The 24,793-nt window shown below is 36.7% G+C and overlaps 1 protein-coding gene across 2 annotated transcripts in view; it reads right to left on the bottom strand.

Moving 5' to 3' along the window:
* Positions 1-24,793, bottom strand: part of LOC108022040 (tiggrin) — a 157,399-nt gene that overhangs the window by 100,479 nt on the left and 32,127 nt on the right. For both annotated transcript variants that reach the window (XM_050889986.1, XM_050889987.1), the window contains exon 3: positions 4,169-7,413. In XM_050889986.1, the coding sequence (XP_050745943.1) occupies positions 4,169-7,413 (3,245 nt within the window). The remainder of the gene's footprint in view (positions 1-4,168; positions 7,414-24,793) is intronic.

Raw genomic sequence — 24,793 nt, forward strand, 5'->3', positions numbered from 1 at the left:
GCCGATAGAAAAACATACATAATTCTTAATTTCACCAAGTGTTTTTTTTCATTCAGTCGCAAGAAAATTAATGTTCATGTTTTATTTTGCGGATTAATATTGACACGCAAGTTAATTAGGTGCGAATGAAAGAAAGAAATATACTTAATAATCGGTCATGGGATTACCTTTTACCTTCTGTACCTTTCTCTATTAGCTAAGATTAAAGAAAAGACTGAATTCGGTCGAGGCGCACGTGGCGTACACAAGCGTACACAATACACTACTGGTAATGACAATGCCATGAAACATGAACAAGATATTATTAACAGTCCTGCAGCTCAAGAAAAGGATAACTATCCTGAAGTGGTAGGCCTAACAAAATCACTGTGGATGGCAGTACACACACTACTATATATAGCCGGAGAATTAAAAATCTGATATGATGGTCCGATCGTAACGAGTGATACACCAATCGAAAAGTATCGCAAAAACTAAGAAACTGAGAAAAGTAAAAGTTTAGAAAGTTGGATCTGATAGGGCCGGTCGGTATAAATGTAGTCAAAAACTGCAAAAAAAAGTGTTTAATTTTTTTTTAAATAAATTAAATTTTTTAAAATTTGTATACCCTTGCAGAATGATTATTTCAATCAGAAGTTTGCAACGCAGTGAAGGGGACGTTTCTGACCCCATAAAGTATATATATTCTTGAATCACCGTCACAAGGCGAGCCGATCTAGCCATGTCTATCTGTCTGTCCGATTCTACGCAAACTAGTCTCTCAGTTTTAAAGACATAGGGCTGAAAAGTTCCCAAAAGGCTTCTTTCTATTACAGGTAGTATATAAGTCGGAACCAGGATCGGACAACTATATTTTATAGCTTCCATAGGAACTATCGAGGAAAAAATTAAAGGAAAATTATATCTTTGGTGTTTTTGAACATATAACCTCCTATGCTTGGAAATAACATTTTTTGATTGATTTTGAATTTCGATTTCAATTGGAAATCGGACGATTATATCTTATAGCTGTCATAGAAACAACCGGAAAATTAGTCAAAAATATGAACAAATTATATCTTTGGTTTTATTTCAACATAAAACCTTCTAAGCTTGGAAATAACATATTTTAAATAGTTTTGAATTTCGAATTAAATTTGATTAAAATCGGAGGACTATATCATATAGCTGTCATAGGAACTATCGGAAATTGTTGGAAAAATAATATGAAACATATTATAGCTTTGGGGCTTTTTTAAATATTATCTTATAATATTGGGAATATAATTTTAAAATTTCGAATTTAATTTAATAAAAATTAGACTACTCTAACTTATGGATGTCAAAAAAAAAAAACAATGTGAAAAAAGAATGTGTTTTTTTAATGAACTCAACATCAATTTCAGTAATGTTTTGAATTACGATTAGGTCAATGTTAAACAATGGTATTGGCACAGGAGGGGCTTCTCGCATTTTCTATCTTCTTTTATTCCGATCTGCAGTGCATTCACATCTATTAAACAAATTGTAAATCTTTAATTATCTCTTTCAACTAATATATATTAGTGTAGTGCGCAGCTAATTTATTCTATTGAATAATTAACAATTTAAACTATTTTGTTATTTCTGACTCTCCTGTTATCTACCCTAATACCAATTTATTGGTCTACCAATTCTGATTATTGTAACACGTAAATGTCTGAATAAAACAGTACGAGCGCGAGAGGGAGGGCTTTCGCTCTTTGCATTCATTCTCTTCTTAGTGCTTTTTAGTGCGCCAAAAGAGAAGTCAAATTGGTTGAAAAGGACCGAAAGTCGTGTACCTAATTTGACGGGCTAAGTCCTTACAGCGCTGTAATAATTTCTGTTTTGTCATTTTAAAGATATGTATGTAAATACATATATGATTGATCGATGCCTTTGACAAAATAGCTATTTCACTCCAATGCCTACAAACCGCCCAAGAAGTTGAAAAAGCAATGACACCAGACGTCAGTCAGACAATGTATACATACATCTTTTTTTCATCATGTTTGTATGTAAATAGTTGTAAACTAAACATTTATTTGAACAAACATTTTATTGAACAACTAAAGCTGAAATTTAAAATGAAGAATACAATTTAGTCTTTAAGATTGTTTCTGTTAAGTAAACATACATAAATATTAATGTTTTTTGTCTATTTTATGTTTTGCTCTCTCTTTTTTAGAGCTGGCTGTAACAAGAGCGAAAAGAGTACGAAAAGCGCTGGCACCACTAAGAGAGAGGAAAGTGCGCGGCTAACTTAATTCATTGAATTATTGTTTGTCGTCTTTGACTCCCCTTTTCACTACCCTAATACTAATTCATTGGTCTACCTAATTCCGGGTAGATTAATTTAAGATTTTAATTACTAAAAAACAGTGGGAGGGCTTTTCGCTCTTTGCATTGTCTCTCTCTTTACAGTGCATTCACATGCGCCAAAAGGAAGGAAAAATTGTGTAAAAGGACTGAAAATCCATGCACGTAAAATTGGCGCGAAAAAACTTTACAGCGCTGTATATATTCTGTTATGTCTTTAGTCTACGACTAACCATCGTAAGCAAAACTTCTTGAAGGCATATTATTTAAAAGTTTATTATTTGAGTAACGTCGAGAGTAATAGTCGAGACACTCAACCATAGCGTTCTCCCTTGTTTTTTTTTTAACCATGGTAGTTTGTGGTCGATTAACGAAAACATCAAAAAAATATATTTAACCATTTCAAAGATATTGAAAAAAATCTATATTATGACCCCTATTACTCTTCTAAAACTCAAAATTTCGTTTTGTTGTTGTGAGCTGGAAAAGAAAAAAATTCGATAAAAATCACCCCGATCAAAATTAAATACAAAAACAAGATTTTCTTCTTTTTCCCAAAATGAAAAGGTTTGCCCCTTCTTTTGTTCTACGACTTTTGAAAAACCCCGCTAATTTAGATCAGATTTGAACTGATGTCTCTACAAAGATAATTTAATATGTTAAATATTCTTCCTATTGGAGCTATAAGTATAGTCTTCCGATTTTGATAAATTTAAATTCGAAATTCAGAACTAATTGTAAAATTGTATTTCCAAGCGTAGCACCTTAGATGTGATAAAAAAACAAATAAAAACATTTTTCATTTTAATTTACCACCAATTTTCCGATCGTTCCTATGACATCTATATGATAAATTCGTCCGATTTTGAAAAATTAAAATCGAAATTCAGAACTAATTAAAACCTATTATTTCCAAGCGTCGGACGTTATACAAGGTGAGTTCCAAAGTAAACACAACTTTTTTAATCTAGCCTTCTCTAGTGGCGCCATCTATATGTCAACTGATGCGTTAGAATGTGCTATCGCTTATCGACTTCCAGTAAAAATTTCATGACATTTCATCTATTGGAAGTGTGGTTTGATTTTATGATTCCAAGGATATTGTCCACAAAGAATTTGTTCCACCCGGCCAAAACGTTAATGCGGTATTCTACCTAGGAGTTTTGAAGCGTTTGGTGCGCCGTATTCGACGTGTTCGGCCCGAATATCGCGAAGATGGAAGTCGGCGTTTGTTGCACGATAATGCACCGTCTCATCGATCGACGCTTGTGTCCGACTGTTTGACCAAAAATCACATTTTAACCATCAACAACCCCCCGTATTCACCTGATACGGTACCATGCGACTTCTACCTTTTCGGAAAAATGTATTTTTATTTATTTGGACCGTGCAAAACGCTATATTAAAGCAGAAGGAGACTATTTTGAATACAATAAATTGACTTTGCCGAAAAAACTATTTGTTCTGTCTTTTTTTTTTAAGTCCTGTTTACTTTGGAACTCACCTTGTATGTTGGAAAAGACCGATCCGGCTGGTTCCCGTTTAAATACTATCTCAAAAGAAAGAAGACTTTTTAGAAAGTTTCAACCGATAGCTATAAAACTGAGAGACTAGTTTGCGTAGAAACGGATGGACAGATGGACGGACAAACGGACATGGCCAGATCGACTCGTCTAGTGATGCTGATTAAGGATATTTATACTTTATGGGGTCGGAACTGCCTCCTTCTGCCTGTTACATACTTTCTGACGAATCCTAAGCCCTGTTACTCTTCAAATAAATACAATCAAAGCAAAATAAAAGGTTTTTTCATTTTTTATACATAAAAACCTTTAAAATATACACCCACCTTGTCTTGGAACTGCTCCAAGGTGATGTTAGAATGCTGCTGGAGTATCGAAAGGATTCGCTGCTGCTCGGTACGCTGCCAGGCAGTACGTTCTTCGATGTTGAGTTTTCCTTGCTGTTCCAGTCTTTCAATTTCGTTTTGAACCCACTTTTCAATTTCCTCGACTGATGTGTGGTACTGGAAAGCCATAGTGTGCATGTGTTGACGATCCTTTTCCAGCTCGGCTTTAAGCTCCTCGGCGCTCAACTGTTTGTTCTGCTTGATGAGGGCCTCCAAACGCTCGCGCTCCGCCAGCTGCCAAGAGGTAAGGTTGTCGACTTGAAGCTGGCCCTCGTCCCGCATGCGAGATATCTCTTGCTTCATCCACCTTTCGATTTCCTCCACTTGGACGCTATACTGGCGGGCCAGGCCTTTAAGAAGTTCTCGATCCTGTTGCAGACAGGCCTCTAACTGCTCTGTAGACTTGTACTGCTGCTGGGCTAGATTCTTCAGATGTAAGCGTTCTACCTCCTGCCAATTAGTCAGCTTTTCACTCGGTTTTAATAGACCCATTTCGATAAAGCGCTGCTCTTCCTTTTGAACGAACTGCTCAATTTCCTCAATCTGCACGTTGTGTTGCATAGCCAAACTCTGTAATTGGGCTCGGTCTTTGAGCAACCACTTGTGGAATTCCTCGACCGTGTAGTCGCGGTCCTGCACCATGTTAGAAAGATTACCGCGCCACTCCACCTGCCAATCCTGTAGTTTCTGCATCTCAATCAGGCCCTGGTCCTGTAACTTTTGAATCTGCTTTTTGATCCATTGCTCGATCTCCTCGACGTGTACCTGATGCTGTTGTGCCAAGCTATAGAGGTGAGTCTGGTCCCTGCCAATTTTTAACTCGATTTCATCGATTGAAAGATTATTCTTATTGATAAGGTTTAGTAGGCGCTGGCGCTCAATTTTCTGCCAGTTGTTGAGCTGAGACTCCACTCTCAGTTGCCCCTCGTGTTGTAGTCGAGCAACCTCGGACTTAATCCATTCCTCAATCTCAAAAACCTTTACTTTATAAGTTTTCGAAAGCTCTTGGAGACGTGCATGATCTGTCAATACTTTGCGCTCAAGCTCGGAGAGCGAGTATTTATTCTTCTCCACGAGCATCAAGATTTTTGCGCGCTCATTTTGTTGCCAGTCTTTTAACGTATTCGCCTTGACCAGGCCTTCGCTTTTCAAGCGGGTCAGCTCCTTTTTTAGCCAGTCTTGAATCTCGTCTACACTGATTTTATACTTGTCGGCCAACTGAAAGAAGTGCTCTTGGTCATTTTTTATTTTTGTCTCCAACTGATCCACGGTCAGCGTGCTGTGCTGGACCAAGGCCTCAAGACGATTGCGCTCCGCCAACTGCCACTGAATCAACTCATTTTCCATATCTTTGAGCAAGCCTTCTGAATGCAACTTCTTTAGTTCGTTCTTTATCCATTGCTCGATCTCCTCCAAATTCACTTTATACATGCGAGCCATGTCCTCCAAGCGACTGCGGTCGTTAATGATGTAATTTTGGAACTCCTCTAGGGTGAACTGATTTCTAGCAACAATGTCGCGCAGGTTGGTGCTTACGCTGGCCTGCCAGTCCTTGATGTGGTCCTCCAGCTGTTGCTGCCCGCGCACTTGAAGACGCTGCAACTCTTCGTGCTGCCATTTCTCCAGCTCTTCAACGGTCACTTGGTACTTAATGGCCAGATTTTGCAGGTAGTTCCGATCTTGGTTCATTCGTTGCTGCAGTTCTTCAATAGAACCGCGGTGTTGTATCAGGATATTTTTAAGGCGAGAGCGCTCGGAGATTTGCCATGCAGTGATCTTAGAAACCTGCTCGCTTTGGTTCTTTATTAGTTCTCCGATTCGGGCCACCTCACTGCGAAGCCACTGCGTCTGGTTTTGTATATCACCCTGGTACCTTATTGAAAGATTCTTCAGTCGCTGTTGATCGGTTTTAATTGAGTTTTGTAGAGCGGTGATTGTGGTATTGTGCTGACGAATCAGCTCAACCATACGCTGTTGCTCTTTTGTGTTCTCCTCGGTAAATGAGCTGGGTGAAAAGATAGTGTAGCTCATTTGAGGCACCAGTGACGCGTTCTTTTGGTTAAAATGGACGTAAAGACGTTGCAGCTCGTCCGTCTGCCACTGCCGTAATTCCTTCTGAGTGATATCGTGTTGTTTGGCCACCTGGACAAGCTTGCGGTCGTTCTCGTTCTGCCAGCGCTTCATGTCCTGGGCAGTAAAGCCATTTTGTTTGATCAGCCAGTTCAGGCGACCAAGCTCCTGCCTTTGCCAACCGCGTCTATCATCAATTTGGGGCCTGTTCTGAACCAGAAGAGCCTGGTAGCGGGATAGTTCGCGGCGATGGAACTCTTTTAGCACGGACAGAGTTATCCCATAGCGCTTTACGACACCAAGCATACGCTCTTTCTGCTGCTGCTGCCAGTCGTCGAGCCTTTGCGGCGTAGTAAGATACCAGAAAAGCCTTTCGCGTTCCTCGCGTTTCCATTGCTCATCATGCAGGGGTGTGGTCTTACCAATAGGCTGGCCCAGATCATATACCAACTCTCCGTCCTGCCAGCGATGCTGCGGCTCCGAACCTCCTATGGAACTGGTTCCGTCCGCATTCCTGGCCAATGTTTCATTAAAACTGTATATTGACACGGTCGAGCTGGCTCCGGGCTTCATTTGGTTGTAGACGGTGTTTACCAACTGGCGGTCCACATGAACCACCGAGTTGTAGCCGACCACGTTTGGCTCCATGTTCTCCCTTACCCAGTCATGTATGGTCTTCTTTTGGGCGGTGGTGGTCGTAGTGCTGTTGAGAGGAAGAGCTGCCTGCCCATGGTCGAGTAATCTTTGCTTCAGTTGCGCCGAGCCACTGAATTCTGATATCTTTGTGGCCTCAGTGCAATTGCGATGCACCACGTAGGTCTTCCCTTCAAGAACTTTGACTTCAGCAGGATAGGCATAGTTCTTCACCTCATCGAATCCTGTCAAGTCTATGGGTTGAAAAGGTTCCAGGCCCACTGTATGCGGCTGGCTATCACTCTTGCTTGCCGCGTAACGCTCAAGAAATTCAGCGGCCTTTGCTTCAAAGAAATTGGGCTGTGCTATTTCACTATAGGTGATAACTCCCTGATGCATATTCGCCACAAGCTGTTCGATGATTTTAGAAGTTAAAACGTCTAACTGGGAGGAGCTTCTACCGCTGAGTCCTAAAATAGAATCTAAAGAAAAAATAAATATTAACGGCTTAGCTTAGATGCATCTCAAAGTTGGTACAAGCAATTGTACAACTCTTTTGTAAAAGTAATCGGTAAGAGTACCTATAGTACTAACTCTATTGAAGCTAAAGAGTCGAAATTTTTGGTAGATTTTAGTATGTTTTTTCAGCCAAGTACCACGCCCCATTAATTTTTTAATTTACTTTTATTATCAATATACTTTCTCTGGACAAAAATGTTCAAAACCTGACCATCTCTTAATAAGTTATAAGATATAAGCAAATAAAAAAATCAACTTTACCTTGACTTGCTTTTATCTATGCTACTTAAGCCAAATTTACAACGCGAAAGGAAGTTAACTTCGGAAAGCCGATGTTTTGTAATCCCTTGCAGTTATAAGAAATAATCAATGTTAGTAACACTATATTCAATTTGTAAGGATTGTTTCCAGCTTCAGTGGTATATAATAAAATGTTTTTTCAAATAATTATTTCAATATTTCTCTGGTCGCTTCTTTGACAGCTATAAGTTAGTATCGTCCGATTTTGATTAAATTTAATAAGATTATCTTAAAAATACAAAAAATAATATTCCCATAATGTCAAAGAACACCGAAGCTTAAATTTGTTTCATATTATTTTCGCACCAGCCACCAACTAATTTAAAATAATTGTTTCCAAGCGTAAACAAGAAAGGAAGTTAGCTTCGGCAAGCCGAAGTTTGTATACCCTTGTATTTTTAAGATTTAATCAACTTTATTAACACCATGTGCAATTTTTAAGGATTGTTGCCGACTTTAGTGATATTAGAAAAAAATTAATTCATTCTTTTTTTAGACCTTTTTTTTACATCTATATCTTAGAGTAGTCCGATTTTTATTAAATTGAATTCGAAATTCTTAAAAATATAAAAATTTTTATTCCTAATATAATAAGATAATTTGTCAAAAAGCCCCAAAACTATAATTTGTTTCATATTATTTCTTCACCAATTTTAAAATTGTCCCTATGACAGCTATATGATAAAGTCGTCCGATTTTGATAAAATTTAATTTGAAATTCGGAACTATTTAAAAATGTTATTTCTAGTCTTAGAAGCTTATAATATGTTTGATATTATTTTCCCACCAATTTTTCGATCGTTCCTATACAGCAATAAATTGAATTCGAAATTATTGCAGTAATTTTGTTAATTGGTTATGTTTAACAAACATATACATATTAATACAAATGTTTTAAGTATATTTTACGTTTTGCATTATCTTTCTTAACGCAGGCTGTAACAAATGCTGGTCAAAAAGTCTCTGATTAGCATTCGTTGTAGTCATCGCTTTGTCGTCGTACTTTTCACACTGCATGTGTTGATCTCCCGGAGGATGCTATTACATTATTAACAAATATGCCGAATCTACTCTGGCAGTGTGATCGCTGTGTTGTGAGTAATGATTCATACTCCAAAATCGATGAAGTAATGGAAGAACTTCATGACCTGAAGAGTCTATACATGGATTTAAATTCAAAGTTTCTGAAGGCTTTTCCCAATTCTACCACTGACAATAGCAATGTCAGTCAGCGTAAAAAAATGGTGAAACCATTGCCTCCACCTTCTTCAATTGGTCGTCAAGCCAACCATGCAGACCTGATACCCCCCGCTCCACTTTCTACTGCCGCCAGGAACCATGCAAAGAATAACAGGAACAAGAGGCAAATAGTTGGTCAAGCTCCTAATTGTGAACTTCTCGAAGTTGTGCCGAGCAATAAATTCCTTCATATTGGTAGATTCAGAGCGCACGTAAAATCTGTTTCTGTGTGTGAATATGTTGCAAATAAGCTAGGTGTGGATACCGCCACCATAATTTGCAAGCCTTTAGTCAAAAATGGTGTAGATGTTGCTACACTGGAATTCGTCAATTTTAAATTAGGAATACCTGAGCAGCACTTTCAGACTGTGTTTAGTGATGCGTTCTGGCTCAAGCCAATCAAGATCAGTCGATTCATCCACAGGGATAGGCCGATTGTTGATGGGAACGTTCTGGATTTGCACAATCATCATACATCGGACTCAAAAAACCCCCAATAATCGGCGCCTCTGGTGTCGATTTGACTACGGCAAATTTTTATGATCCTCTTCCTCATCGTCATGCTACTTATTCGCAATGTCAACGTCCGCTGGTTTCGATATCGCTAACTGCTACCATTACTCTCTCATACGCCGCTCCCAGTACACTCTTAAGTATTGGGCGCCCGTCACTCACAAATCAAAAACATTATCAGCTGGATTTTTCCTTTTCTGTTCTGTCTAACGTTCATCAAACGCTCATTGGAGAGGCGTTGTCACCAGATTCCGTTAAGATTCCCGCTCTAAGCGCTCTCTTCGGAGATGTGCACTCATCACAATCAAAGCAACATCGGCAATAGCTGGATTTGTCGTTGTCTATTTCGCGCGACGTTTGTCAAACGCTCTTTGGAGACCCGCTCTTATCATACTTCATCAAGATTCCTGCTCTAAGCGCGCTCGTCGGAGTTGTGCGCTTATCACAATTGAACCAACAACAACGTCAGCTGGAGTTGTCGTTGTCTGAATTGTGTTACGTTCGTCTAATGCTCACAAAAACCCAACGGCTGGAGCTTTCAAAATTTGCTCTGAGTTATACTCGTGATCACAGTATCATTTCCTTATTACCGCGCTCCTCTCTGACGCTACGAAATTGCTTGAATTTCTCATCGACCGCTTTGTGTGGCTCTTCCCGCTGGCAGCATCAACAACAACTTTGTCCATCTGTCCCCAACTTGGATAGATATGCTCTGTTAACGGCGACATTGCCATCGCTCTTAAGAACTAGTTGCTCTTTACTAAAAGTATCTAGCAAACTTAGGGAATGCATCGATCCTAGTCTGCATGATAAAATTCGTGTTAAAAACACTACATTACTGAAAGCGATCAGCAACATACATCAACCACACGAGATTCTTTTCATCGATGATATTTTCAGTATGGGCTTAATACAAGTCATTAATATATTCAATAACTTACATAAAATTTTAGACTTAGTATTTCTTAGCGCTGATATTAACTTTTCTTTAGTCCAATGTAGTTCACCTATAAGCAATTGTGATATCTATCATAGACCATTTTACAGTTTTGCGCCTTCAGCTGAATATTCACCTAGATTTATTTTCAATGACACCAGCCTTTGTGCCATCAGAAATAAGATCTCTGCCATTAACTGGGAGTCAGTTTTATCACAGTTTGGAGTCGTGTTATGACACATTTTTAGTTGTTATTTTAAACATAATTAAGAACAATGCTCGAGAAAGGGTACACAATTTGTTTAAGTTGCCATGGTATACGAAAAGTTTGAAAAAGCTTAAAATTCTTCGAAATAAATTCTATAAAAGGTTTTTAGTTACACAGGATCCTGGTGATTGGAATAGACACTTTCAGCACAAACGAGAATTGGAATTTCTAAATAAATTTCTTTACAATCAGTATATAGCGAGTGTTGAGAACGGCCTAAAAAGTAATCCCAACTCTTTTTGGCGATTCATCAAGTCAAAGAAAAGTGCTTATTCAGTTCCATCTGCTATGTTCCTAGGGAATTTATCTTCCAATTCAAATACAGAAACTGCAAATCTCTTTGCCTTTTATTTTAAAGCTAATTTTGAGCCAACAGCAGCCTGAAATGATTCTCAAACCTTAAATGCAATCACTCCTCTATTGAATATAGGTAGTTTAACCGAGCTAGAAGAGAATATTCATAGGGCTGTGGAAGATGTGGATGAATCGTACACTCCGGACTGTGATGGGATTCCGGCCTACTTTCTGAAACATTGTATAGAGGTGCTATTCGTTCCACTAAAAATTCTGTTTGATAATTCACTATCTAGTGGACACTTTGCGGATAGATGGAAGGTCGCATCCGTGACTCCAATTTTAAAATCAGGGCCGAAGAATAACATTGCCAATTACAGGCCTATAGCAAAGATCAGTAATATCGCTAAACTCTTCGAACGCATTGTTGCCCATAAATTATCATTTCTTGTAAAAACATATATAAGCACTTCTCAGCATGGTTTTGTTGCAGGTCGGTCAACTACGACTAATCTTGCCGTTTTCAGCAACTATTGCATTCATGCCTTTAATATGCGATATCAGGTTGATGCTATTTACACCGATTTTGAGAAAGCCTTTGACAAAGTTAGCCACAGTGCCCTACTGGCAAAACTGGCCCGCTTGGGTATACATTCGGCACTACTAAATTGGATAAAATTATATTTACACCATCGACTTTATAGAGTTAATATTAATGGAAAATTCTCGGATTCCTATTGGCAACCTCTGGCCTCCCTCAGGGAAGTGCTATGGGACCTCTGCTTTTCATCATTTTCATTAATGATGTGAGGTTTTGTCTATCTTCAGAGTGTCACCTGTATGCAGATGATTTAAAAATTTTTAAGTCAATTAAATAAGCGACAGACTCACAATTGGTTAAACATGACTTAGTTTCCTTGAGCTCTTGGTGTAGCCGAAACTCGCTTCCTCTTAACATAAGCAAGTGCTTCTATGTCACTTATAGTCCGCATACAATATCGTCACATCTTATAATATAAATGGTCAATCTCTACCACTGCGGCAGGAATCCTTGGATCTAGGAGTGTTGTTTGACTCAAAATTTAAGTTTGCAGTACACTTCGATTACATCATGCCCAGGACATATGCTATGTTTGGATTTGTAAAACGGAACGCATCGCTATTCATGGATCCCTACACCAGACTTGCGCTTTATTTTGCATTTGTCCGATCTAAACAAGAATATGCGTCTCTTATTTGGAATCCCTCGCTACCACTCATGGAAACAGAATAGAACGTCTACAGAAGCAGTTTTTGAAATTCGCGTTCCCCTTCATACCACCAGCAATGTAGGCTTGTTCACCTACCATCCCTTGAGCATCGTAGAAGTATCCTCGCCATTTGCTTCATCTCTGATTTGTTGGATGGTAGTATTGACTGTCCAGAACATCTATCAAAAGTTGGTCTTCACGCCCCGCCTAGGCAACTTCGGAATTTTGATCCCTTTTTCCTCGAGCTGCGGCGGACAAATTATTCCAAAAACGAGCCCCTCTATAGGGCCTTATATGAGTCTAACGCACTTCCAATTGATATGCAATTGGACTACTTCTCAAGTAAGGCAAATCTTAAGCATAGGTTGTTGAAATGTTCAAGTAGCCAGTAAAAGAATTCCGTTGGTGAAATAAATAAATAAATAAATAAAACAAAAAAGCACAGTGACAATTACGGCGCTGTACATACTAAGAGAGAGCAGGTCCAAAGCGCTGCCAACGCCAAGTGTGCAGCTAACTTATTCTATTGAATAATTAACAATTTAAACTATTTTGTTATTTCTGACTCTCCTGTTATCTACCCTAATACCAATTATTATTCTACCAATTCTGATTATTGTAACATGTAAATGTCTGAAAAAAACAGTACGAGCGCGAGAGGGAGGGCTTTCGCTCTTTGCATTCATTCTCTTCTTAGTGCTTTTTAGTGCGCCAAAATGTATATATGTATAAACTGAAGAATACAATTCAGGCTTTAAGATTGTTTCTGTTAAGCAAGCATACATAAATGTTAATGTTTTTTGTCTATTTTATGTTTTGCTCTCTCTTTCGTGGAGCTGGCTGTAACAAGAGCGAAAAGAGTACGAAAAGCGCTGGCATCACTAAGAGAGAGGAAAGTGCGTTGCTAAATTAATTCATTGAATTATTGTTTGTCGTCTTTGACTCCCCTTTTCACTACCATAATACTAATTCATTGGTCTACCTAATTCCGGGTAGATTAATTTAAGATTTTAATTACTAAAAAACAGTGGGAGGGCTTTTCGCTCTTTGCATTGTCTCTCTTCACAGTGTATTAACATGCGCCAAAAGGAAGGAAAAATGGTGTAGGGAACAAAAAATTCGTTCACTTAAAATTGGCGCGAAAAACTTTTCAGCGCTGTAAATATATAGCCATCGTAAGCGAAATTTCATGAAGGCATATTATTTAAAAGTTTGTTATTTGAGTAAAGTCGAGAGTAATAGTCGAGACACTCGACTCTAGCGTTCTCTCTTGTTTTATATAATTTTCCTACCAATTTTCCTATTGTTCGTATGGCAGCTAAGTGATAAGCTCGTCCGATTTTATAAAATTAATCGTTTATTTATTTATTTATTAATCGTGATGCTATCTGCATCATACCGTTTAAATTATATTATTTGTCAACGTGCGTTGCAAAACTGTATAAAATCTTTTTGATGCAGTTCAGCAACTTTCGGTTTTTATATAACAAGTGTTGGTCACTCAGAATTCTGTCCAATACTCAACAGCTGATTACCTTTCCCGCCAATTTGGTGAATGTGGTAACTCGAATTTCTCATCCAAATATAAATAACAAAAAAAGTTGTAAAGTTGATTCAATTTATATTTATAAACAGGTATTTATATTTAGTTGCATATTGTCGAGTTTTTGTGTTTATTGCATTATAATACGAATAAATCAACAATTTCGCTTTGTTGCAGATATGCATCAAAGTAGCTTAACACATAAAAAATACTGACAACCATGAATTATTTTTCATGGTTAAGCCTGATCTTGATAAATAACATTTATGTTTCGCTTGTTGCATGTCTAATATGATTCGTTTTAGGATTTGTGTTTCTCTATATGATTTATATATGTGTTTGTCTTAATGTATACGTGTTCGTTTTCTGTTGGTATTACTATTATTAATACGAACGAGAAGAATACGGTCTGGAAAGCTGTTGACGTCACCACAAATTATTGGAATTATAAAGAATCCAAATTCTAATCTTATCTTCTCGTCTTTGGAATTCCGTCAATTTGTTGGTGTTCCTGCAGTTCCTGGGCAAATAGCGGAAGCTTTGACTAAATTGGACGCTACAAAAAGTCGAGGACAACGTGAACCAAATGGTTCGGCAGGACCAATTCGGTCATTGACCGTCTGGACTGACAAGCGGCTGCGCTGCAAATATCCGATCTGCAATGGATTCTCCCGAACGGAATATTTTCCTTTTAAGAAAATTTTATGCAGAAATGCATCACTCCCCTTTTAGTAACAAAAAGGTAAAACCAAAATGAAATAAAACAAGAAAGGAAGTTAACTTCGGCAAGCCGAAGTTTGTATACCCTTGCAGTAATAAAAACTAATCAATAATTTGATTAATTTAATTCGAAATTCTTTAAAATAAAAAAAATTTATATTCCCAATATTATAAGATAATATGTCAAAAAGCCCCAAAGCTATAATTTGTTTCATATTATTCCCCACCAATTATCCGATCGTTCCTATGAAAGTTATATGATACAGTCGTCCGATTTTGATAAAATTTAATACGAAATTTGTTTTTGTTTTGAAGACATCGGGCTGAAACTTTCCCAAAAGTCTTCTTTCTATTGCAGGTAGTATATAAGTCGGATCCAGCCGGATCGGACAACTAGACCTTATACCTCTCATAGAAACTAACGGGGGAATTTTTTTTTTCAAAAATTACACTTTCGGTGTTTTTTAATAACCTTCTAAGCTGGAAATAACATTTTTTGATTAGTTCTGAATTTCGAATTAAATTTTATAAAAATCGGATGAGTATATAATATAGCTGCTATAGAAACGATCGGAAAATTAGTGGTAAAATAATATGAAAAATCTATATCTTCTGTGTTTTTTAACATATAACTTTATAAGCTTGAAAATAACATTTTTTATTTTGTTTTCAATTTTGAATATCATTTCATAAAAATCGGACGACTATATGATATAGCTCCCATAATAACGATCGGAAAATTAGTGGTAAAATAATATGAAAAAATTAAATATTCGGTATTTTTTAACATATAACCTTCTTTGCTTGGAAATAACATTTTTTAATTAGTTCTGAATTTTGAATTAAATTTTGTCAAAATCCGAGGACTATATCATATAGCTGTCATAGGAACAATGGAAAATTAGTGGGAAAATAATATGAAATTATTTATTAAGTTTATTTCTTATAACTGCAAGGGTATACAAACTCCGGCTTGCCGATGTTAACTTGTTTTCTTGTTAAATCTGTTCTGAATTTTGAACTAAATTTTATCAAAATCGGCCGACTATATCATTCTATATTCTTATATTCTAAATAAATTTATTTACAATCCGTATATAGCGAGTGTTAAAAACGGCCTAAAAAGTAATCCCAACTCTTTTTGGCGATTCATCAATTCAAAGAAAAGTGCTTCTTCAGTTCCATCTGCTATGCTCCTAGGGAATTTATCTTCCAATTCAAATACAGAAACTGCAAATCTCTTTGCCTTTTATTTTAAAGCTAATTTTGAGCCAACAGCAGACTGAAATGATTCTCAAACCTTAAATGCAATCACTCCTCTATTGAATATAGGTAGTTTAACCGAGCTAGAAGAGAATATTCATAGGGCTGTGGAAGATGTGGATGAATCGTACACTCCGGACTGTGATGGGATTCCGGCCTACTTTCTGAAACATTGTATAGAGGTGCTATTCGTTCCACTAAAAATTCTGTTTGATAATTCACTATCTAGTGGACACTTTGCGGATAGATGGAAGGTCGCATCCGTGACTCCAATTTTAAAATCAGGGCCGAAGAATAACATTGCCAATTACAGGCCTATAGCAAAGATCAGTAATATCGCTAAACTCTTCGAACGCATTGTTGCCCATAAATTATCATTTCTTGTAAAAACATATATAAGCACTTCTCAGCATGGTTTTGTTGCAGGTCGGTCAACTACGACTAATCTTGCCGTTCTCAGCAACTATTTCATTCATGCCTTTAATATGCGATATCAGGTTGATGCTATTTACACCGATTTTGAGAAAGCCTTTGACAAAGTTAGCCACAGTGCCCTACTGGCAAAACTGGCCCGCTTGGGTATACATTCGGCACTACTAAATTGGATAAAATTATATTTACACCATCGACTTTATAGAGTTAATATTAATGGAAAATTCTCGGATTCCTATTGGCAACCTCTGGCCTCCCTCAGGGAAGTGCTATGGGACCTCTGCTTTTCATCATTTTCATTAATGATGTGAGGTTTTGTCTATCTTCAGAGTGTCACCTGTATGCAGATGATTTAAAAATTTTTAAGTCAATTAAATAAGCGACAGACTCACAATTGGTTAAACATGACTTAGTTTCCTTGAGCTCTTGGTGTAGCCGAAACTCGCTTCCTCTTAACATAAGCAAGTGCTTCTATGTCACTTATAGTCCGCATACAATATCGTCACATCTTATAATATAAATGGTCAATCTCTACAACTGCGGCAGGAATCCTTGGATCTAGGAGTGTTGTTTGACTCAAAATTTAAGTTTGCAGCACACTTCGATTACATCATGCCCAGGACATATGCTATGTTTGGATTTGTGAAACGGAACGCATCGCTATTCATGGATCCCTACACCAGACTTGCGCTTTATTTTGCATTTGTCCGATCTAAACAAGAATATGCGTCTCTTATTTGGAATCCCTCGCTACCACTCATGGAAACAGAATAGAACGTCTACAGAAGCAGTTTTTGAAATTCGCGTTCCCCTTCATACCACCAGCAATGTAGGCTTGTTCACCTACCATCCCTTGAGCATCGTAGAAGTATCCTCGCCATTTGCTTCATCTCTGATTTGTTGGATGGTAGTATTGACTGTCCAGAACATCTATCAAAAGTTGGTCTTCACGCCCCGCCTAGGCAACTTCGGAATTTTGATCCCTTTTTCCTCGAGCTGCGGCGGACAAATTATTCCAAAAACGAGCCCCTCTATAGGGCCTTATATGAGTCTAACGCACTTCCAATTGATATGCAATTGGACTACTTCTCAAGTAAGGCAAATCTTAAGCATAGGTTGTTGAAATGTTCAAGTAGCCAGTAAAAGAATTCCGTTGGTGAAATAAATAAATAAATAAATAAAACAAAAAAGCACAGTGACAATTACGGCGCTGTACATACTAAGAGAGAGCAGGTCCAAAGCGCTGCCAACGCCAAGTGTGCAGCTAACTTATTCTATTGAATAATTAACAATTTAAACTATTTTGTTATTTCTGACTCTCCTGTTATCTACCCTAATACCAATTATTATTCTACCAATTCTGATTATTGTAACATGTAAATGTCTGAAAAAAACAGTACGAGCGCGAGAGGGAGGGCTTTCGCTCTTTGCATTCATTCTCTTCTTAGTGCTTTTAGTGCGCCAAAAGAGAAGTCAAATTGGTTGAAAAGGACCGAAATTCGTGCACTTTAAGTCCTTACAGCGCTGTATTCATTTCTGTTATATTATTTTAAAGATATGTATGATTGTTTACTAATGTTGTTCTTTAACTACCAAGAAAATAGCCATGTCACTCCAATGCCCAAAAAACGCTCAAGGAGTTGAGAAAAGCAATGACACCAGACGTCAGTCAGACAATGTATATATGTATAAACTGAAGAATACAATTCAGGCTTTAAGATTGTTTCTGTTAAGCAAACATACATAAATGTTAATGTTTTTTGTCTATTTTATGTTTTGCTCTCTCTTTCGTGGAGCTGGCTGTAACAAGAGCGAAAAGAGTACGAAAAGCGCTGGCATCACTAAGAGGGAGGAAAGTGCGTTGCTAAATTAATTCATTGAATTATTGTTTGTCGTCTTTGACTCCCCTTTTCACTACCATAATACTAACTCATTGGTCTACCTAATTCCGGGTAGATTAATTTAAGATTTTAATTACTAAAAAACAGTGGGAGGGCTTTTCGCTCTTTGCATTGTCTCTCTTCACAGTGTATTAACATGCGCCAAAAGGAAGGAAAAATGGTGTAGGGAACTAAAAATTCGTTCACTTAAAATTGGCGCGAAAAACTTTTCAGCGCTGTAAATATTCTGTTATGTCCTTAGTCTACGACTAGCCATCGTAAGCGAAATTTCATGAAGGCATATTATTTAAAAGTTTGTTATTTGAGTAAAGTCGAGAGTAATAGTCGAGACACTCGACTCCAGCGTTCTCTCTTGTTTTATATAATTTTCCTACCAATTTTCCTATTGTTCGTATGGCAGCTAAGTGATAAGCTCGTCCGATTTTATAAAATTAATCGTTTATTTATTTATTTATTAATCGTGATGCTATCTGCATCATACCGTTTAAATTATATTATTTGTCAACGTGCGTTGCAAAACTGTATAAAATCTTTTTGATGCAGTTCAGCAACTTTCGGTTTTTATATAACAAGTGTTGGTCACTCAGAATTCTGTCCAATACTCAACAGCTGATTACCTTTCCCGCCAATTTGGTGAATGTGGTAACTCGAATTTCTCATCCAAATATAAATAACAAAAAAAGTTGTAAAGTTGATTCAATTTATATTTATAAACAGGTATTTATATTTAGTTGCATATTGTCGAGTTTTTGTGTTTATTGCATTATAATACGAATAAATCAACAATTTCGCTTTGTTGCAGATATGCATCAAAGTAGCTTAACACATAAAAAATACTGACAACCATGAATTATTTTTCATGGTTAAGCCTGATCTTGATAAATAACATTTATGTTTCGCTTGTTGCATGTCTAATATGATTCGTTTTAGGATTTGTGTTTCTCTATATGATTTATATATGTGTTTGTCTTAATGTATACGTGTTCGTTTTCTGTTGGTATTACTATTATTAATACGAACGAGAAGAATACGGTCTGGAAAGCTGTTGACGTCACCACAAATTATTGGAATTATAAAGAATCCAAATTCTAATCTTATCTTCTCGTCTTTGGAATTCCGTCAATTTGTTGGTGTTCCTGCAGTTCCTGGGCAAATAGCGGAAGCTTTGACTAAATTGGACGCTACAAAAAGTCGAGGACAACGTGAACCAAATGGTTCGGCAGGACCAATTCGGTCATTGACCGTCTGGACTGACAAGCGGCTGCGCTGCAAATATCCGATCTGCAATGGATTCTCCCGAACGGAATATTTTCCTTTTAAGAAAATTTTATGCAGAAATGCATCACTCCCCTTTTAGTAACAAAAAGGTAAAACCAAAATGAAATAAAACAAGAAAGGAAGTTAACTTCGGCAAGCCGAAGTTTGTATACCCTTGCAGTAATAAAAACTAATCAATAATTTGATTAATTTAATTCGAAATTCTTTAAAATAAAAAAAATTTATATTCCCAATATTATAAGATAATATGTCAAAAAGCCCCAAAGCTATAATTTGTTTCATATTATTCCCCACCAATTATCCGATCGTTCCTATGAAAGTTATATGATACAGTCGTCCGATTTTGATAAAATTTAATACGAAATTTGTTTTTGTTTTGAAGACATCGGGCTGAAACTTTCCCAAAAGTCTTCTTTCTATTGCAGGTAGTATATAAGTCGGATCCAGCCGGATCGGACAACTAGACCTTATACCTCTCATAGAAACTAACGGGGGAATTTTTTTTTTCAAAAATTACACTTTCGGTGTTTTTTAACATATAACCTTCTAAGCTGGAAATAACATTTTTTGATTAGTTCTGAATTTCGAATTAAATTTTATAAAAATCGGATGAGTATATAATATAGCTGCTATAGAAACGATCGGAAAATTAGTGGTAAAATAATATGAAAAATCTATATCTTCTGTGTTTTTTAACATATAACTTTATAAGCTTGAAAATAACATTTTTTATTTTGTTCTCAATTTTGAATATCATTTCATAAAAATCGGACGACTATATGATATAGCTCCCATAATAACGATCGGAAAATTAGTGGTAAAATAATATGAAAAAATTAAATATTCGGTATTTTTTAACATATAACCTTCTTTGCTTGGAAATAACATTTTTTAATTAGTTCTGAATTTTGAATTAAATTTTGTCAAAATCCGAGGACTATATCATATAGCTGTCATAGGAACAATGGAAAATTAGTGGGAAAATAATATGAAATTATTTATTAAGTTTATTTCTTATAACTGCAAGGGTATACAAACTCCGGCTTGCCGATGTTAACTTGTTTTCTTGTTAAATCTGTTCTGAATTTTGAACTAAATTTTATCAAAATCGGCCGACTATATCATTCTATATTCTTATATTCTAAATAAATTTATTTACAATCCGTATATAGCGAGTGTTAAAAACGGCCTAAAAAGTAATCCCAACTCTTTTTGGCGATTCATCAATTCAAAGAAAAGTGCTTCTTCAGTTCCATCTGCTATGTTCCTAGGGAATTTATCTTCCAATTCAAATACAGAAACTGCAAATCTCTTTGCCTTTTATTTTAAAGCTAATTTTGAGCCAACAGCAGCCTGAAATGATTCTCAAACCTTAAATGCAATCACTCCTCTATTGAATATAGGTAGTTTAACCGAGCTAGAAGAGAATATTCATAGGGCTGTGGAAGATGTGGATGAATCGTACACTCCGGACTGTAATGGGATTCCGGCCTACTTTCTGAAACATTGTATAGAGGTGCTATTCGTTCCACTAAAAATTCTGTTTGATAATTCACTATCTAGTGGACACTTTGCGGATAGATGGAAGGTCGCATCCGTGACTCCAATTTTAAAATCAGGGCCGAAGAATAACATTGCCAATTACAGGCCTATAGCAAAGATCAGTAATATCGCTAAACTCTTCGAACGCATTGTTGCCCATAAATTATCATTTCTTGTAAAAACATATATAAGCACTTCTCAGCATGGTTTTGTTGCAGGTCGGTCAACTACGACTAATCTTGCCGTTTTCAGCAACTATTGCATTCATGCCTTTAATATGCGATATCAGGTTGATGCTATTTACACCGATTTTGAGAAAGCCTTTGACAAAGTTAGCCACAGTGCCCTACTGGCAAAACTGGCCCGCTTGGGTATACATTCGGCACTACTAAATTGGATAAAATTATATTTACACCATCGACTTTATAGAGTTAATATTAATGGAAAATTCTCGGATTCCTATTGGCAACCTCTGGCCTCCCTCAGGGAAGTGCTATGGGACCTCTGCTTTTCATCATTTTCATTAATGATGTGAGGTTTTGTCTATCTTCAGAGTGTCACCTGTATGCAGATGATTTAAAAATTTTTAAGTCAATTAAATAAGCGACAGACTCACAATTGGTTAAACATGACTTAGTTTCCTTGAGCTCTTGGTGTAGCCGAAACTCGCTTCCTCTTAACATAAGCAAGTGCTTCTATGTCACTTATAGTCCGCATACAATATCGTCACATCTTATAATATAAATGGTCAATCTCTACCACTGCGGCAGGAATCCTTGGATCTAGGAGTGTTGTTTGACTCAAAATTTAAGTTTGCAGCACACTTCGATTACATCATGCCCAGGACATATGCTATGTTTGGATTTGTGAAACGGAACGCATCGCTATTCATGGATCCCTACACCAGACTTGCGCTTTATTTTGCATTTGTCCGATCTAAACAAGAATATGCGTCTCTTATTTGGAATCCCTCGCTACCACTCATGGAAACAGAATAGAACGTCTACAGAAGCAGTTTTTGAAATTCGCGTTCCCCTTCATACCACCAGCAATGTAGGCTTGTTCACCTACCATCCCTTGAGCATCGTAGAAGTATCCTCGCCATTTGCTTCATCTCTGATTTGTTGGATGGTAGTATTGACTGTCCAGAACATCTATCAAAAGTTGGTCTTCACGCCCCGCCTAGGCAACTTCGGAATTTTGATCCCTTTTTCCTCGAGCTGCGGCGGACAAATTATTCCAAAAACGAGCCCCTCTATAGGGCCTTATATGAGTCTAACGCACTTCCAATTGATATGCAATTGGACTACTTCTCAAGTAAGGCAAATCTTAAGCATAGGTTGTTGAAATGTTCAAGTAGCCAGTAAAAGAATTCCGTTGGTGAAATAAATAAATAAATAAAACAAAAAAGCACAGTGACAATTACGGCGCTGTACATACTAAGAGAGAGCAGGTCCAAAGCGCTGCCAACGCCAAGTGTGCAGCTAACTTATTCTATTGAATAATTAACAATTTAAACTATTTTGTTATTTCTGACTCTCCTGTTATCTACCCTAATACCAATTATTATTCTACCAATTCTGATTATTGTAACATGTAAATGTCTGAAAAAAACAGTACGAGCGCGAGAGGGAGGGCTTTCGCTCTTTGCATTCATTCTCTTCTTAGTGCTTTTTAGTGCGCCAAAAGAGAAGTCAAATTGGTTGAAAAGGACCGAAATTCGTGCACTTTAAGTCCTTACAGCGCTGTATTCATTTCTGTTATATTATTTTAAAGATATGTATGATTGTTTACTAATGTTGTTCTTTAACTACCAAGAAAATAGCCATGTCACTCAAAAAACGCTCAAGGAGTTGAGAAAAGCAATGACACCAGACGTCAGTCAGACAATGTATATATGTATAAACTGAAGAATACAATTCAGGCTTTAAGATTGTTTCTGTTAAGCAAACATACATAAATGTTAATGTTTTTTGTCTATTTTATGTTTTGCTCTCTCTTTCGTGGAGCTGGCTGTAACAAGAGCGAAAAGAGTACGAAAAGCGCTGGCATCACTAAGAGAGAGGAAAGTGCGTTGCTAAATTAATTCATTGAATTATTGTTTGTCGTCTTTGACTCCCCTTTTCACTACCATAATACTAACTCATTGGTCTACCTAATTCCGGGTAGATTAATTTAAGATTTTAATTACTAAAAAACAGTGGGAGGGCTGTTCGCTCTTTGCATTGTCTCTCTTCACAGTGTATTAACATGCGCCAAAAGGAAGGAAAAATGGTGTAGGGAACTAAAAATTCGTTCACTTAAAATTGGCGCGAAAAACTTTTCAGCGCTGTAAATATTCTGTTATGTCCTTAGTCTACGACTAGCCATCGTAAGCGAAATTTCATGAAGGCATATTATTTAAAAGTTTGTTATTTGAGTAAAGTCGAGAGTAATAGTCGAGACACTCGACTCCAGCGTTCTCTCTTGTTTTATATAATTTTCCTACCAATTTTCCTATTGTTCGTATGGCAGCTAAGTGATAAGCTCGTCCGATTTTATAAAATTAATCGTTTATTTATTTATTTATTAATCGTGATGCTATCTGCATCATACCGTTTAAATTATATTATTTGTCAACGTGCGTTGCAAAACTGTATAAAATCTTTTTGATGCAGTTCAGCAACTTTCGGTTTTTATATAACAAGTGTTGGTCACTCAGAATTCTGTCCAATACTCAACAGCTGATTACCTTTCCCGCCAATTTGGTGAATGTGGTAACTCGAATTTCTCATCCAAATATAAATAACAAAAAAAGTTGTAAAGTTGATTCAATTTATATTTATAAACAGGTATTTATATTTAGTTGCATATTGTCGAGTTTTTGTGTTTATTGCATTATAATACGAATAAATCAACAATTTCGCATTGTTGCAGATATGCATCAAAGTAGCTTAACACATAAAAAATACTGACAACCATGAATTATTTTTCATGGTTAAGCCTGATCTTGATAAATAACATTTATGTTTCGCTTGTTGCATGTCTAATATGATTCGTTTTAGGATTTGTGTTTCTCTATATGATTTATATATGTGTTTGTCTTAATGTATACGTGTTCGTTTTCTGTTGGTATTACTATTATTAATACGAACGAGAAGAATACGGTCTGGAAAGCTGTTGACGTCACCACAAATTATTGGAATTATAAAGAATCCAAATTCTAATCTTATCTTCTCGTCTTTGGAATTCCGTCAATTTGTTGGTGTTCCTGCAGTTCCTGGGCAAATAGCGGAAGCTTTGACTAAATTGGACGCTACAAAAAGTCGAGGACAACGTGAACCAAATGGTTCGGCAGGACCAATTCGGTCATTGACCGTCTGGACTGACAAGCGGCTGCGCTGCAAATATGCGATCTGCAATGGATTCTCCCGAACGGAATATTTTCCTTTTAAGAAAATTTTATGCAGAAATGCATCACTCCCCTTTTAGTAACAAAAAGGTAAAACCAAAATGAAATAAAACAAGAAAGGAAGTTAACTTCGGCAAGCCGAAGTTTGTATCCCCTTGCAGTAATAAAAACTAATCAATAATTTGATTAATTTAATTCGAAATTCTTTAAAATAAAAAAAAATTATATTCCCAATATTATAAGATAATATGTCAAAAAGCCCCAAAGCTATAATTTGTTTCATATTATTCCCCACCAATTATCCGATCGTTCCTATGAAAGTTATATGATACAGTCGTCCGATTTTGATAAAATTTAATACGAAATTTGTTTTTGTTTTGAAGATATCGGGCTGAAACTTTCCCAAAAGTCTTCTTTCTATTGCAGGTAGTATATAAGTCGGATCCAGCCGGATCGGACAACTAGATCTTAT

This window comes from Drosophila biarmipes, unplaced genomic scaffold, assembly GCF_025231255.1.
Source record: "Drosophila biarmipes strain raj3 unplaced genomic scaffold, RU_DBia_V1.1 ptg000009l, whole genome shotgun sequence".
Taxonomy (NCBI): domain Eukaryota; kingdom Metazoa; phylum Arthropoda; class Insecta; order Diptera; family Drosophilidae; genus Drosophila; species Drosophila biarmipes.